Here is a 17117-nt window from a genome sequence, read left to right on the forward strand (position 1 = left end):
TCCCTCCCTCCTTCTTTCCTTCCTTCCTTCCTTCCTTTCTTCCTTCCTTCCTTCCTTCCTTCCCTCCTACCTTCCTTGTAGATCTCTTTGTCATCTTTTGGACATCATCTTGGTTTCACACATATATTCTAACACACCATATATAGTTCATTTATTGAGGATAGGCTGGGTACTAGGAGGTCCTGTAACAGGCTGTGGGAATACAGTGGTCACTTCGTCTCATCTGTTCTGTTCTTTATATTTCATATATCCAGGTCATGGCCGGAGAATTTTGAACTTTCTGCTTACAAAATCCTTTCCAAGGCATAACTTGTCACTAAAGGGGAAAAATACAAAAATATTGTGTAAAACAGCAGCAAAACCAGTTTTTAAAAAAGGGAATGACATATTACATTTTTATTAAAAATGTTGACTTCAGTTTACTAGATGTTTATCAGTACTTACTGCCCAAGAAGAGGCTTTTAAACTTACTGTTGGAAATCTTTTTGGCACTCTTGCTGCACAATATTTCTTAATAGTTTAAGAAAATTCTTACTCTGTTGGCAGAAGCCATACAGGCCCATCACTAAATGGTCAAGGTTGAGGCATGCCTGTATGTGCAACTCAGTTATTCATCTAATGAATGAACTGTGGATAAAGTATAGTGTTTGTGTGAATAACAATGCAGTGAGCCTCACCGTCACCAAGCGTAAACATTTCTGATAAGAGTTGTCGTCAGAGTTACTTATTGATGTTGAAGCATTGATTTCGTTAGAGTCAATTATGTGTGTGTGTGTGTGTGTGTGTATGTATGTATGTGTGTGTGTATATATTTATGTATATACCTGATCTCTACTTTCTGAAAATTTACACATTTAGAATGGAGGTTATTTAGTTCCTATCATGTAACTTGTGACTTATAAGCCCACTTAGCAATTACATACTGCTTCAGTCTGAATTTGGGCCGTAGCCAAATAAGGGTGAGTTGCCATTGGGTACAAAATTGAGGTTGAGGTGCAAGATGCCAGGTGTCATTTAAACCAAGGTTAGGATGCAAGATGCTAGGTCTTATGAAATTTAGTGTCTGGACACTGATTGCTAACCTTAACATTTCTCCTTTCTGCCCTCTCTCTTTTTCTCCCTATTTTTGCCTCTTCTCTCTCTTCTCATGTCTTTAGAGCTTGTTGTAACTATTGCGATAGTCAAGAACTAAATAACATGGAGTTAGGGAGAAGGAATACAGCAAGGTGTTTGTATGATTCAGTCAAGAAGGTCCATTTAGTAGTTATAAATAATTTAGCCTATGACTATGGGGAATTACCAAATCTACCAATTGACAGTCAATTTCTTTTCTTCTTGTTGCTATTGTCATAATTTGCAGTATCAAACTGTTGTTCATTTGATAACCTGGTGATCTCATCTGATTATTAAGATGACCAAAATGAAAGTGATGCTTATAGCTTTAACATATCCATGTCAGTTTGATTTATGGTTCAACACTTGGACCTAATTAATCAGAAAAACCCTAATTTGATGCTATCTATTAATGCTAGTCTGAAACACCATTCAAAAGCCTTAAGCGGCCGGGTGCGGTGGCTCAAGCCTGTAATCCCAGCACTTTGGGAGGCTGAGACGGGCGGATCACGAGGTCAGGAGATTGAGACCATCCTGGCTAACACGGTGAAACCCCGTCTCTACTAAAAATACAAAAAAACTAGCCGGGCGAGGTGGCGGGCGCCTGTAGTCCCAGCTACTCGGGAGGCTGAGGCAGGAGAATGGCATAAACCTGGGAGACAGAGCTTGCAGTGAGCTGGGATCCGGCCACTGTACTCCAGCCTGGGTGACAGAGCGAGACTCCGTCTCAAAAAAAAAAAAAAAAAAAAAAAAGCCTTAAGCAGAAAGCTGCCTTTCTAAAGTCTCTCTTGTCATCTATTTCTCGTGAATGTCCATTTTCTTTTTTAGTGTTTGATTCCACTCAACCATTTTCCAGTAATTTATATTACTAATCAAAAAGCCATATAGGAATTCTCTGGGTGATTGGGACTGAAAATGTGCTCTGAAATGGGAATGATTTGTAGTTTTTGCACAGGGTGTGTTAAGTCATCAGGTGCTGAAGGGCATGCTATTCTTGCAAGTAGTTTGATTCATTGGATCCTTATTTACCTGGGCAGACAGGCCATCTTAAATTTTCTTCTGTTTGGATAGTGCTCTTTTCAACATTCTGTAAGTGTAGCTCTTTTGCCATGAAAGATGTAAATAACCAGTTAGTCCCTTGTGGGGATCGGGAGCAGAGGAGATGAAGGTCCTGGGCTTAGTTTCCTTCCATGTGGAGGGAAGGTTCCTCTTTAGGAGCCTCAGTGACTTAGTTGATAGAGGAAGCACTGCATGAGCTATTCAAGGGGAGCACAGAAAAGACTGATACAAATACAGTTTCAGTGCTTTGATGCTCGCTAATAGGAAATTTTCATTGCTCGGCGTCCTTAGTAAAAACTTGGACATTCTTTTGAATGTTTGGGCACTTGAGTGATTGTCAATTTATATTTTTATTTTTTTGTGAGTGTATGCAGTTGGGGTGGGGAGAGGACATTTGAAGAAATTATTATTTTTTGCTCTGATAATGAATACGGATGGGAAAAGTTTGCACCATAACGCAAATGTGTTTATGACTATTTTTCATAGCCACAATCCTTTATATTAATGATGAACTACTTGAGGATTTCAGATACTTGTGTTTTTCCAGTGTGGTCCCCTCCCCTTGAAGGGGTAGACCTGTGGACGTGTGATGGAATGGAGCATTCCAGGGTGAAACAGGCCTTTCTGGAACTTAGATTCTTTATCACACTCCGAGGGGAGTTCGTTTCCAGTTGCTGGTACTAGCAGATGCAGCGTGCAATTGCCCAATCCTAGGTGCTCTTATTGATGGGTGGGGAGGAGTGGGATTGCTGTTTAAGAAATTTTATTATCTTTAGAAGGGAAGAATTTATTATGGTTTTTTTTTATGGTCTCTTTCATGTGGGCTAAGATAATTTTGAGCTCTGACTGTCCAAGCTGCTTAGAGGCTCTGAGTTGTTCTCCACTGGGGGTGGTACTGCCACTCTCAAGCGGCATGGACGTGCCTGGGAGTGTTTTTTGTCACAGTGATGTGGCGGGGCACTACTGGTGTTCCACAGGTGGGGGCCAGGGATGGTGTACATACTGCTTTGCCCAGGACAGTTCTGCAAAGTGAGTAATTATCCCAACCTAAATGGTGATAGCATTCTCCGAAGAACCTCTGAGAAGTGTGACTTTGCTTATAATGTTCTGTAGTGCTGATGGACTGCCTGATTGTAGAGGTGAGAGGTGCGTAATGAAAAAACAAGCGGGATGTGAGAGCCTTGGGGGCAGGGGAGAAAGACTGGTGACTAGTGTTTAAATGGAAACGGAGAAGGGTAGCTCAGTTATAAACGGCTCAGTTTTAATCTCTCATTGCTCAGAATTGAGAGACTGCTCAAGTAGTACATCTCATTCTGCTGCCATTTGGTTATTGGAAAGGCACATTATTTTAATTACTAAGCAAATATTTAAGTAATCTTTGAGATCAACTATCTTGAGAGCTGACTGGATTCTGTGGGCTGGATACGCAGACACGTCCAGCTTGGAGAGGATGGTGGGGGATGGTCACTAGGATGTTGTTGGCAATGCCCTAAGGCAGTGGTCCCCAACCTTTTTAGCACCAGGGACTGGTTTCATGGAAGACAATTTTTCCATGGACAGTGGGGTGGTGGTGGGGGAGGGATGGTTTTGGGATGACACTGTTTCACCTCAGATCATCAGGCATTAGATTGTCATATGGAATGCACAACCTAGATCCCTCTCATGTGCAGTTCACAATAGGATTTGTGCTCCTATGAGAGTCTAATACAGCCACTCATCTGACAGGAGGTGGAACTCAGGCGATAATGCTTGCTCACCCACCTCTCACCTGCTGCTATGTAGCCTGCTTCCTAGCAGGCCACGGACCAGTACCGGTCTGTAGCCCAGGGACTGGGAACCCTGCCTCATGGAACCTGTTGGTAGTTTGCCATGCAAGTAGACCTGCTTTGGATCCTCCTGGGGCAGCTGGAGGGGCTGCAAGGTGAGACCCTTCTCTGGTAGCAGCCTCTTGGTGAAGCACCTACCAGCCTGCTCACTGGGCTCATGGTTGTGGTGAGGTTCTGGGGATTGAAGTGGAGCTCCAAGCTCTTCTCATGGTCAAAGTCTGCATGCTAGTTCAGGCTTTACCTACTCAGAGTGACCTTCACTTGTAACACAGTTATTTCCTGAGTAATCACCCTCATACTCATTTGATAGTCACTCTTTGGCTTGGCACTCAAAGCTCTTTTTTCTCCATCTTCTCAGCCTTGTTGCCTACCACTCTCCAAGAGGTCCCCACTGCGTAGGCCATACTTATTAGACCCTCACCCATGCTAAGCTTCTGTCAAGTTTTTTTTTTCTTAGAGACAAGTTTCACCATGTTGGCCAGGCTGGTCTTAAACTCCTGGCCTCAAGTGATCTGCCCGGCTCAGCCTCCCAAAGTGCTGGGATTATAGGCGTGAGCGATCACTCCTGGCCTGTCAAGTTGTTTTGACCCTACAGACAAAGCCTGGTCTCCCTCTTCACCTCCCCAAATCCTGCTCATTCACAAAGACCCAATGTAGTCTTATAATTCTTCATGAAGACTTCTCTGATGACACCAGCCTGCAGTGTTATTTTTTTCCCCCAAGGCCAGTTGTTTTTTATTATATCCATTGCTTATTTGGAACCAAATTGTCTGTTGTCATATGGCATAGCTTTGGAGTCAGACTGCCTCAGTGTAAATCCATGCTCCACTACCTACTAGCTGTGAGATTTGTTCAAGTCTCCTTGTCCTCATCTATGAAATGGGGCCATTGATACCATCTCACAAAGCTGTTTTGAGGATAAGTAAGGTAATGCATGGGGAACACTTAAAATATTGCTGGCAAGTTCTGGGTGAACAGATGCTGTCATTTGCTTTGCAGGCCATGAAATGATGAAATAAGTACAGGCTCTGGAGTCACACAGGTCCTGGGGCTATATCAGACTTTGACATTTTCTACCTTTGTGGCCCTGGGTGAGTTGGTTAATGTCACCGAGGCTCAGGTTCCCCTTCTGTTAAATAAGTATAAATCTCACATCATACAGTTCTAAGAGGATCCAGTGGATATGTATAAAGCTTTATATATTGTCTAACACATAGTAGGTACTCAGTAAACAGTATCAGCTATTGTTATTGCATGGATATTTAATTTATAACATATAAATCACTTTTGCCCCCACTAAACTTATAGGCTCTGTCAAAAAGGAAGCATATCTTATTTTTCTTTGTTCTTCCACTGATCCTCGGACAACTGCACATAGTAGTTATGAATTTATTTGTGGCTTTAGTGAATCTGGCATCATATTCTTTTTGTCCTTATTTGTTTATTCATTTATTTTTGCACTTAAATTATGTCTACATGATAATGCATCAAACTGCATTGTGGGTTTTGTCCCCAAATCTCTGACTTCTTGAAATGTCCTTATAGTATTGTTTTCCTCTAAGAAAACATCAGGGCTCTGAAACAATAATTGGGACAAAGCAGTCTATTCAGTGGTTTGTAAACTGGATTAAAAAAAAAACCAAAAGAATTCCTGCCACCTATTTGGTGATCTGTAAGGAAAACCAGGCAGTTAAAATGTTGCACAGAAAGAGAAGAGTTGGTTGGTTTGCTGTTCATGTCTTGTTTCAGTTTCATTAACTGAATCCTTGACTATTCTATCAATTTGACACTAGACAGGGTAGGGTGCTCCATATAATTTGCTACCCTTGGCTATCATCACTATAGTGTAAAGTTTTGGAAATAAGCCAGTGACCCTAAATCTTTAAAAGGGGACTGGCCTTGTTTATGTGGCAAGGTATGGGAATTGTAGTGAACCATCAGCCAACTTATGAATATCAGAAGTGTGTCTATCAATACCAAAGGAATCAAAATTAAGTACAGAAAAAGTGAAGCAAAAATTATGGATAAGTTAAGGAATTGCTTCTTGAATTTGTTTGTTTCTTTGAGTCCAGTGAAGGTGGGACTATTAAAATGTGATTTAGTCGTACACAGTTTTAAAAAGAGGACTGTACCTCCTCAGGTAGACCAACTGTTTGGAAGGACCAGTATGTGTTAAGAGGATCTAGCGGGGAAATAGGATTTGCCATAGAAATTACCTTACTCTGTTAACTTTGGACAATGTTCCATTGACTACTACTCGCCTTTATCTTATAAGAAGAGAATTTATGGAAGGAAACGGAAACTTACAAGGAAAGGGTAAAAGAATGAAACTGCTATTAATATGACTCAATGTTTTTTCTTTCTTTTTTTTTTTTAATAAAAACTTCTAGATAGTCCTGTTTTTTCAGATTATTCCAGATTCCATTTTTCTTTCTATGGATTTAAGATGGTAAATTTCTATTTAAAGTCTCATTGTTTGTTCTGATAGCTTTCTATATCTCTGATACATAATGGCCTCAGCAGGCTGAGTTTTACAAAGAGAATTCTACACTTCCTGACGAACATGCATTAGCTATTCCATGAGCACCCGGTGCTGTGCCAGAGGCTGTAAATGACACAGAGGAATGTTCTCAATCTAGCATTTTTCCTTGCTGTGGAAAACAAACAGGCAAATGACTTCTTTTCTCTGGGCGCTATCTGTTACTCTAATATCTTATCTTAACACACTCTTAGTCCAACACTTACCCAGGAAGCTTGGAATATGGCTACTTATGAAGAAAGGATTACTCTTGTTTTTTTTTTTTTCCCCTAGCTTTGGGCTCTTTATGAGGTTGAGATTGGGAAACAAGTTTATTCCTATGTCTAATATAAATTTTACTACAGATATCAAAACGCTTAAATTTTTTTTGCATTGCTTTTGATTGCTGCAATGTTTCCAAAGCCCAATAATTTTTTAATGCTATGTTAGTCACCAAGTAGATTACTCTTTTTCTCCAACTGAAGTATATGAGCACTATGGATTCTACGCCAGCCCAATAATGAACTCAGTTAATGTTAACTGAGAGCAGCTTTGGGGGATCAGTTTTTTCCATTCATTCTTGAGTTTAGTGGAATAAGCTTTTTCTTTTGATGAAAGGGAACATAGAGTAGTGGTCAAGTAGCACGAATACTGGAATCAGAACTGTCAGATTCAAATCCTTGCTTTGCACATATTTGCTATTGGATCTTGGGCAAGTTACTGAATTGCTCTGTGCTTCAATTTATTTATTTGCAAAATGTTCATAATAACAGCATCTATTTCATAGAGTTATTATGAGGATTAAATGAGCTAATGTTGGCAGAGCACTTAGAATGGTGTGTGCCATTTAAGCGCCATATGAGTACTTCTTTTCATCTTTGCATCATCTATTCTGATTCATGGGACAGGCAGGGGTTAGTGCTTGAGAGATAGGGTGTTCATTTGGTTCTGATGGTTCCTTTGCGATGATTGCCTGGTTCTTAACAAAACATTTTTATTTCAATGTGGATTATATTTTCCTCCTTTCATCCTTGGTTTTTACTAGAGGGAATTTTTTCTTTCTTTTTTTAAATCAGGCAGCCCCCAAACCAGAGAGGCTCCTGGAGAATGTTTTAAAGTTACATAAATGATTGTTTGCAAGGTTACTTCTTGGCTAAAACTGGATTGGTTGAATATGGCAGTTTTGAGACTGTTTTCTGAACAAAGTTTTAAAACTGGCTCCATGTAGATTTTTTTTCTCCCTGTGGGTGGCTCCAGTGTGTGAAATCATCCCCCCCAACTTTTTTTTTAAACTTTAAATACTTAAATAACAAAAAGGTAGATAATATCTAGATAAAACTTTTGGAGGGCTTGTGAATAAAGGCTACTTATTTAAAACAAAACACTTAAAATAAAGTGCATATGGACCAACTGAAGTCAGGGGCATTTGCAATTGTTATTAGACCTAATCCAGACCTTTTCACTAGTGGTTTATATTTGGTTTATTTTTAAACAACACATACTCCCTTTATGAGAGAATGAGCTTCTGAGGCCAGTGAAGCATTTGGCTGATTGCTGAGAGGTCAGCCAGCAATGATAAAGTATCAGTTTGTTTTTTCTGGAGAGATATTTCCAAACAATAGTCATTTGGGAGTTAGAAACAGGCATCGAAGTTACTACTGAAAAGGTGAATTTGACAAATGAATTATAGATCTGTTGATAAACTGAGTAAATTGGATTTGATATATTAGATAATGGAGTGAGGAGATCAAGTGTGAAAATCACTGCCTATAAAAATTACTTAATTGCAACATTTCCCCATTAGTTTCATTTTTCACATGTGTGATTTTAAATAACTGACTTCAAAGTGTTTTATAAAATGACTTTTGGGTCTCTATTTTGTGTTCTTTTCATGATGTGTTTAACTTGGCATTTTAGCTTGGCAAAAACAAACAAGTCCCCCCACCCCACTCCTCAAAAATGGGACTTGTAATAAAAGTTGCTAAAGAAATAGCATTAATTATATATATTTTCAAAACAGGCAATATATATTGTTCTGATAATTTCCTCCTGAGTACTCAGTCTCTACGTTTATACTTTTCTTTTCTCCATAGCAATATGAAACTGTCTGTAAGAGGACTGTTCTTTATGATTGTTATAATTTTTCAACCAGAAGATACTACCTTTACAACCTCAGATACTAAGGGAGACAAATACACTGAACTTACAAATGTATTATGTTGGATTACTAACAATAGACCTAATTGATAAAAGTGATTTAATATATGTTGTGTTAATAGCTAAACCTCCAAAGCCCCTAATCTCCCATGGAAATATTGCTTTGTAGAACAAAATCCAATGAGAAGTTCTGGGATTCCAGAGTGAATTTGTACATTCCTTAGGGGCATTTTTGCAAGGGAGGTTGTTGTGCTTTAAAGGTAGTTGATAAGAGACCTGCACCACCAACCCCAGACCTGCACCACCAACCACCATCATGCATTAGTCTATAGAAGGTATTTGGGTGTACGTACTCCTGTACCACTCGGTACCACCATTTAGCCAAGCGAAGTTTCTGACCATTTGCAGCATACATTATAAATCAGGATGTCACTACCAGACAATCAGATTTGAACATTCCATGAACAAAGTAGCCTATATACCCTAGAAATAGATCACTTAACTATGTTTATGTCATGCTGTTGATATGCCTGCATTTACACAAATCAGGACAGCACATTGCTTGTTTATTTTAGGAGTAGGTAACTGATCTGTATATTTACCTAATTTTGGTTAATTAACTAAAAATTGAAATGGGTAATTTAGCATGATTGCTTAAATACATGGGGAAGATGTAATTATTCTTCCAACTCCAAAAATTGCTCCTTTATCCCATGAGTTTGTGAAAGAATAAAATAATTTTGAGTCTTTAAGTGGGGCTGGTAGTGGCTGCTCTCTTTGAAAATTTTTCTGTGTGGCACATAAGGCTTGGGAAGGTCACTGGCCAGGTATTTGGGGAACTTTGTCCCTTGGGGAGACCTAGGAAAATCACAGGATATATTTGTTCAGTGAAATGAGCTTGTTTAAGTTATATTGTCCTTCCAGTATCACTAGGGACTATCACTGCCACTTGGGCTGTCAAACTTTTGGTGTCAAGTTTGTATACTCTGGTTGGCTGCAGAGATTTTGTTTTGTTTTGTTTTTGGCTCTTTGGTTTAAAAAAATTGTTTGCAGAGATGAGCTTATAGATCTGGCAAGTTATAATTTAATTTTTAAAAATTAAGACAAAATATTAGCCTGAATCTAAGAATGAAAGGTCATAACCTGCTGTATATGATTTAGTAATAAAAAATCACTTAAAAAATAAGGTGAGGAACTCAAAAAAGTATAGTCAAGCAAATGAAAAGTTACTCATGATGTTATCAATCAGAGATAAGCACTGTTAACATTCTGGTCTTTTTTATCCTTTTTTTTTTTCTGTGCATATGTAACTCTGTTATCAGTAAAAACTTACATCCTTGTTTTTGTTACATTAAATTATGAGTATTTATCTAAGTACTTATAATTTCTCCATAACCATTTTATAAGTTACTAATATGTCAAAAAGAGATGTAAAAAAATATAATCCTTTTATTGTTGGACATTTAGGAGGTTTGCAATTTCCTTTGTTACAAATAATGTTGTGATGAAAATCTTTATACGTACATTTTTTGTCTACTTCTTTGATTTGTTCCTTACGAAAAAAATCCTTGAAGTAAAAGTACTAAATTAAAGATCAAGTGTTTTTAAAAAGCAAGATACATGTTGTCAAACAGCTTTCCCAATGAGTTCCATCAAGGTATACACTAATCAACTGTGTATGAAAATCACTCTCTTCCTGTGGATATTCAAATAAATATCTTTATATTATCGTTGGGAGAATGTTTTCCTAATTTTCTAATTTGTATTTCTTTGATTATGTAATTAGTTGAATAATTTTTCATTTTTATCAAAAATTTATATTTCTTTGGTTAAATATCTGCATGGCATAAGTTTTTAAAATTTCTGTCTGTTATTGCAGAATGTGACAGTGAGCATTTTCGCTGTGGAAGTGGGCATTGCATCCCTGCAGACTGGAGGTGTGATGGGACCAAAGACTGTTCAGATGACACGGATGAAATTGGTTGTGGTAAGTGAGGAGGGGCCAGGCTAAGTTCTATTTTGAGTAACGTAAGTGCTTCGTGGTGATTTCACCTGCAACAAAGAGAAGAGTATGCCTTTTAGTGACAGAGCCAGGTCTGGGCCAAAGTCTTTTGAGATCTGTGTGGTTAAATAGAGAACTGGTGGCATTAACAATGATTTCATTCCCTTCTGAGGTAGGGGTTCAATTCACATTGATGATAGAACATTAGTTTCTATCTCACCCTTATCCCTGACCACAACTTCAATATGGAAACATATTTGGGTGCAGTTTTCTGAAGCCTGTAAGTGATTATTACTGATATTCACTCTGCGAATTTTGTGCACCCACAAGAACAAACAAAAAATAATGTTATCTGAACTACTATGATTTGTAAGTCAAGGAGGAGTCCATTTTTATGTAAAGGATGTAGAGTAACTTGTTGGAATTACCAAAAAGAAATCACATAATTGGTTCGTGTGATTTATGTTTTTTAAAAATTCTAGTTTTAAAAAATTTAAAAAATATGATAATGTAGTAAACCTGAAATCTAATTAATTATTAAATGACGTTCACATACATTTTGTCATTTAGTTTTCTCACTAATCTTCTGAGGTAGGTTTCAGATTAGGAAATTGAGACTTGGAGAAGTTAAGTCATTTATTAAAGTTCTTACAGTTGGTAAGTCTGTGCACAGATCCCATTGCTCTTCCCAACTTCTCATAGGTGATCAATCATACATCTGCAATTTCCTTCGTTTCAGCAGGTGAACTAATGAGGGTTTGCTTTCAAAAATCAGAAAAGCAGGTGAAAAATTTTTGTTTGGAATTGTTGGCCATCTTATGGCATACCATAGCGGTCAAACTTTGGTGTGTCATTTAGATGACAACGCATTTGAAACTGGGAGGAAGGGTAAGGACTGGGTCCTGTACAGTGCTCCTCAAACGCTCATGCACAAATGGATCACCTGGGAGCTCATTAAAGTGCAAATTTGGATTCCGTATTTTGAGGTGGGACCTGAGCTTCTGCGTTTCTGTAAACTTCCTGCTGATGTTGATGCTGCTACTTTGCAGACTACACTTTGAACAAGGGACTAAACTATATTTGTAGAGACACGATCATGTGCTAACTGTTTGCCTCCACTGGGCTTACTGAGTTCATTTTAATTAAACAATAAAAGCAAAAAGGCAAGAGCAGTGTATCTGGGGTAAAGGAATAAGTGAACAGCTATGCCAACAACTCTTCAGAGATTATTACCTGTATTATATTTTATTGACCTGTAAAAATAATAACAATAACAACAATACCAATGACGATAGTGAGAGCAGCTAACATTACTTGTTGCTTTCACATACATTATTTAACTTATTTTTCACAACAAACCGTGAGATGAGTATAGTCCCCATTTTATGATGCATACGAGGTTCAGAGAACCTGCCAAAGATCCTAAAGCAAGTAAATCATGGAAATAATAATTATTTGATTCTGGATTTTCTTTTCCAAATCTCATGAATTTTCCAGTTCATCATGATACTTTACTATTAGTTATTATGAAACAAATAGTTTAACAATAACTCATGGTTAATTTTTACTTGAGTGAAGCTTTTAATCTAACACCTTTACCATAATTTGTGTGTATGTCTGCTGTTTGTTTTATTCTCTGTGTTTTTAAGTTGCTTTGGTTCATGAGTTTGTTGTGATGCTGTTGCTGAGTTTATCTGAAAGTGAACTCTGGCATCCACAGACTCTAGTATAAGGGTTGTTTACTATTTGCCTTCAAATAAATTGAGGAGCAGTTGACATGATACGCTCTTCTGGAACAAGCATTGCTTGCTAGTATAGTGGGGAGGATGATTGCCATAATGAGTTCTCTTTTGGTTTGTTTTAGCTGTTGTGACCTGCCAGCAGGGCTATTTCAAGTGCCAGAGTGAGGGACAATGCATCCCCAACTCCTGGGTGTGTGACCAAGATCAAGACTGTGATGATGGCTCAGATGAACATCAAGGTTGCTGTAAGTGTTTGGAGAGGAATCTTGCTTGGCTTTGTGGACACCTAAAACCCAACCTGTCACAAAGAGGTTACACAAAATGGAATGATTCTTTATAAATGTGGAGCGGGGCCTTAAATCATAAGGGAAACTATGCCAGCAATCTCATTCAGGGGTTGGATGATATTGAAAGTACAGATGTACTGAAGAATTATGAATATACCCCAGCAATTCGGAAATGAGATAGGTTCCCAGTCTTTAATTTTGATTATGTTATGCTCAAGAAAGAAACCAAATATCTATTGGTGTGTATAGCTGGGTGTCTTCATGTGTGTGGTTGACAGCTGAATGAGTCCTTTGGCTCTGTGGCATACTTTGTATTCAAACCTTCCACCCCCTCTGCCCCAATATTAAACTCTTTTCTTTTTGACTTAGTGGAAGCAGGTAGGTCTGTTGAAGGGCTTCTTGGTGGTTACTTCAGTGACTGCTGCCGCAGCCACCATAGGATGAATTGGAACAAGAAAGAAAATAGTAGCAATGAAGCGGATCTTGGCAACTGAGGCATCCCTGGACATTGAGGTGGTTTGGTTCAGTTACCTCGAAAAAAACCTTTAAATTCTAATTTCTTTGAGATTAAACTGGAAAAAACTGTTTTAATAGGTTTAACGATAATTTTATTTTATTTATTTTTATTTTATTATTATTTTTAGAGTCAGGGTCTCACTCTCTCACCCAGACTGGAGTGCAGTGGTGCGATCACAGCTCACTGCAGCCTCAAACACCTGGGCTCAGGTAGTCCTCCCGCTTCAGTCTCCTGAGTAGCTGGGACTATAGGTGTGCACCACCATGCCCAGCTAATTTTTAAATTTTTTGTAGAGATACGATCTTGTTACGTTGCCCAGGCTGGTCTGGAATCCTGGGCTAAAGTGATCCTCCTGCTTTGGCCTCCCAAAATGTTGGGATTATAGACATGACCCACTATGCCTGGCCTGAAAATAATTTCAGATGAGAGTAATGTCGGGTAAATATAAGATGGCGACCTGTGAGCAATTTGTCTCTCATGTGTATCATTCCATTCCTTTCTCTATTAAGGACATTTGTATAATTTAAAATCATTCTTGTATCATTGCAGATGTTGTTAGCTGCAAGGAAAGAAAAACACAACTCACAAAAGTTAAACAAAAAGGGGATTTATTATCTCACATAATAAGAAGCCTAACTGTAGGATTGTTCTAGGGTTGATTAATTCCCAGCTCAGTAACATTATCCAGTTTTTCCTCGCTTTTTTGCTCTGCCATATTTATCCTATCGGCCTTTCTTGATTGTGTAAAAGCTGCTCAAGTCTCAAAATTTGCATCCTGAAGACCTGACATTCTCTCAGGTAGAGAGGAGGTTCTTAATAAATAGATACTAAATGCGTAAATCATGGGTTGTTCATCTTTTGGCTATATAGCTTTGAGTCTGTTTTCCCTTATTCCTCTCACAGGGTGGGAAGAAAGCTGAGCTTTATTTTGCGATTCAGTGTGTGGTGGATGACCCTTTGCTAATAATAATACAGAGGGGATTGGAACTACTAAGGCAACTGCTTGGGAGAAGAGGCTGGAGATAAGTTTATAGCAGTCGTTTTAAAACAATATTGCATATCATTTTAAATGACCATGGGTTTCATAAGGCAATTCTCCCATTTTTAATGATATAAAAATTCTCCATTAGGTATCTTTTAACCACAAACAGAATATGCCACCTCTGTGTTCACTAAAGTCACCAGAGAACTCCTGATTGCCAATGGGCACTTTTCCTTCCTTGTCACACTGGATGGGCATTTTGACTGCACTTGACTCTGGAGACCATTCCTCCTTCTTGACACCACTCCCTTGGCTGCCATGACTCCCAGCAGTCCTGGCTCTCTTTTGAGCTGCTTTGGTCGTTCCATTTTATTTTCCTCTTCTACTCAGCCCTTGAGTATTGGTGTTGCTCAGAGTCCTGCCCTGAGCAGCTTTTCTCATTCTAGATAATCTCAGGGTAGTCTCACCATTCTCATGATTTTAGTGACCCTCTGTGGCCTGATGAGACCTAAATCTGTGTTTACAACCCAGATTTTTGTCCACACTTCAGTCTTTTATACTCAACTACCTTTGAACCTCTGCAAGGTGCCTTGAACTCAAGGTGTCCCAACTGCAAATAATCATCTTCCTTCCTGAACTAGATTTTCCTTCTATATTTGCTAGGCAACATATTTTATCTTTGTTAATGGAAATAGCATTTAACCCACTATGAGGCACTGGCAGAAAATACAAAATCAGTCTTAAATTATCGGAAATAGGCAGATGGAAGCTCTTTTACTTGTTGAATTTGTGAAACATATTTCATAATGAAAATATTTTATTAGATGAAGAAGAAAGATTGCTGTAAGTGACATGAACTATATAATCAATTGGCATGAAAAGGCTATCACAATCCCCTAAGCACCCACGCTAGAAGCTTGGAAGTTATTCTTGATTCCTTCCTCTTTTTCACTGCCCACATTGAATCACCAACTCCTGCCTAATTTGCCTTATAAATATTTCTAAAGTTCATCTCTTTATTTCTCTCTCTATTTTTTTTTTTGTAATGACAGATTTTTTTTTTTTTTGAGACAGGGTCTTGCTCTGTTGCCCAGGCTGGAGTGCAGTGGTGCAATCATGGCTCACTGTAGCCTTGACCTCCTGGGCTCCAATGGTCCTCCCACTTCTCAGCCTCCTGAGTAGCTGGGACTACAGGCGCATGGCACCACACCTGGCTAATTTTGTATTTTTTTTATAGAGATGGGGTTCTGCCATGTTGCCCAGGCTGGTCTCCAACTCCTGGCCTCAAGTGATCCACCCACCTTGGCCTCCCAAATGCTGGGATTATAGGTGTAAGCCACCATGTCTGGCCCATCTCTTTATTTCTGCTCCCACTGCCAACATCTCTCATTTGGGTGTCAGCAGTAGCCTCTGGGTTGGCCTCCCTGCCTCCAGTCCTGTGCATCCTTAGATTCTCTCTGACACTGATGCTGATCTAACTAAGATTCTTTGGTAGCTCTCCATTAATTCCAGGAGAAGGTTCCAATTCCCTAACATGGTTTACAGTGGCTTCCAGGATGTGGCTGGTGCTTATTTTCCTATGTCTATCATTTGCTATTCTTGTCTTGAAGTGGCTACTTGGGCACAGCAGTGCTTTCAGTTCCTGTGGGCGTGCCATGCTGTGTCCTAGCCTTTTGTGTCTGTGCAAGCTGCCTGAATGCTGAATGCTCAGTGCTAGATGGTTCTTCTTTGCTTTTGGCCTACCTGACTGCTGCTTCTTTAAGACCCAGGGAGGTATCACTTTTTCAAGGAAACGGTCCCCATGCATGTTCCCATCCCAGAGTGCATTAAGTTCCCAGATTGATGGTTCTATCATTCCTGTGTGCCTATAGTCCACTTTCATAACTGTTTTCTAATTACTCCTTAAAGTGTCCCCTAGAAGACTATGAGCTTCTTGAGGGTAGGGATTGTGCCTTACTCATTCACAGATTCCCATATTGCTATACTGTGTGGTACATAGTAGGCCCTCAACAGATGTTTGTGTAATTAATGAATAGATGAATCTCAGCATTAGATTGGTTGATGGAATTATATAATTTTAATTTGTTTCCTCACATTTGAATGAGCTTTTAATTGCTCCTTCGTAAGCCCTTTGAAAACCTAAGCACAAAATTTAGAATTATTTGGGCTTGATGTAAAGAAGAAAGCCAAGGTAATTGAAATAGTACTGACACCTGACATAGTTTCTTTTCATATTTTGTTTGAGACACTCATGACTTGTCTTCTCGGGAATAAAAGAAAGTTCTTTAATTTTATGTGAAAATTGGCAATATATACTTAAATAAATTATATGGAAATTTAATGAGGAAGTATTAATCTCTTTAACCTTTTTCAGATAAAATTGTCTCTCTGCCATGGGCATAATTCAGACATTTAAGTGCCTTCTGGAAAAATCTACCTATTCTACCTTTATTAATAGAAGTAAAATTGGACCCACAGGTATAAGGTACTTAGAGAAAATATGAAATTATTTAGTGTTAGAAATAGGCTGACTGGAAAAATTTTGTTTGCTATTCCAGAATTATATGACACCATTTTATTAATTAAACAGAAAGAAGGAACAAAATGACAAGGAAGATATAATCAATTAAGCATGGAGAAGGGTGTTAATTATGGTTTTATAAAATATCTTATCATATGATAATTTTTTTATGTTTGAATTTTCAAGTACCACCTTGAAAACTGTCACTGTCTACTTATCTTTTACATTTTTTTTTTTTTTTTTTTCGAGACAGGGTTTTTTCTTTGTTGCCCAGGCTGGAGTGCAGTGGCGTGATCACAGCTCACTATAACTACATAAAAAGAGAAGATTTTTTTGGCTCAAGTGATCCTCCTACCTCAGCCTTCCAAGTAGCTAGGACTATAGCTATTTGAA

At 38.5% G+C, this 17117-nt stretch overlaps 1 protein-coding gene across 1 annotated transcript in view; it reads left to right on the top strand.

Moving 5' to 3' along the window:
- Positions 1-17117, top strand: part of LRP2 (low density lipoprotein receptor-related protein 2) — a 214594-nt gene that overhangs the window by 29418 nt on the left and 168059 nt on the right. The window contains exons 2-3 of the mRNA XM_011988152.1: positions 10553-10660; positions 12540-12662. Coding sequence (XP_011843542.1) covers positions 10553-10660; positions 12540-12662 — 231 coding nt within the window. The remainder of the gene's footprint in view (positions 1-10552; positions 10661-12539; positions 12663-17117) is intronic.

Source organism: Mandrillus leucophaeus, unplaced genomic scaffold, assembly GCF_000951045.1.
Source record: "Mandrillus leucophaeus isolate KB7577 unplaced genomic scaffold, Mleu.le_1.0 Scaffold324, whole genome shotgun sequence".
NCBI lineage: Eukaryota > Metazoa > Chordata > Mammalia > Primates > Cercopithecidae > Mandrillus > Mandrillus leucophaeus.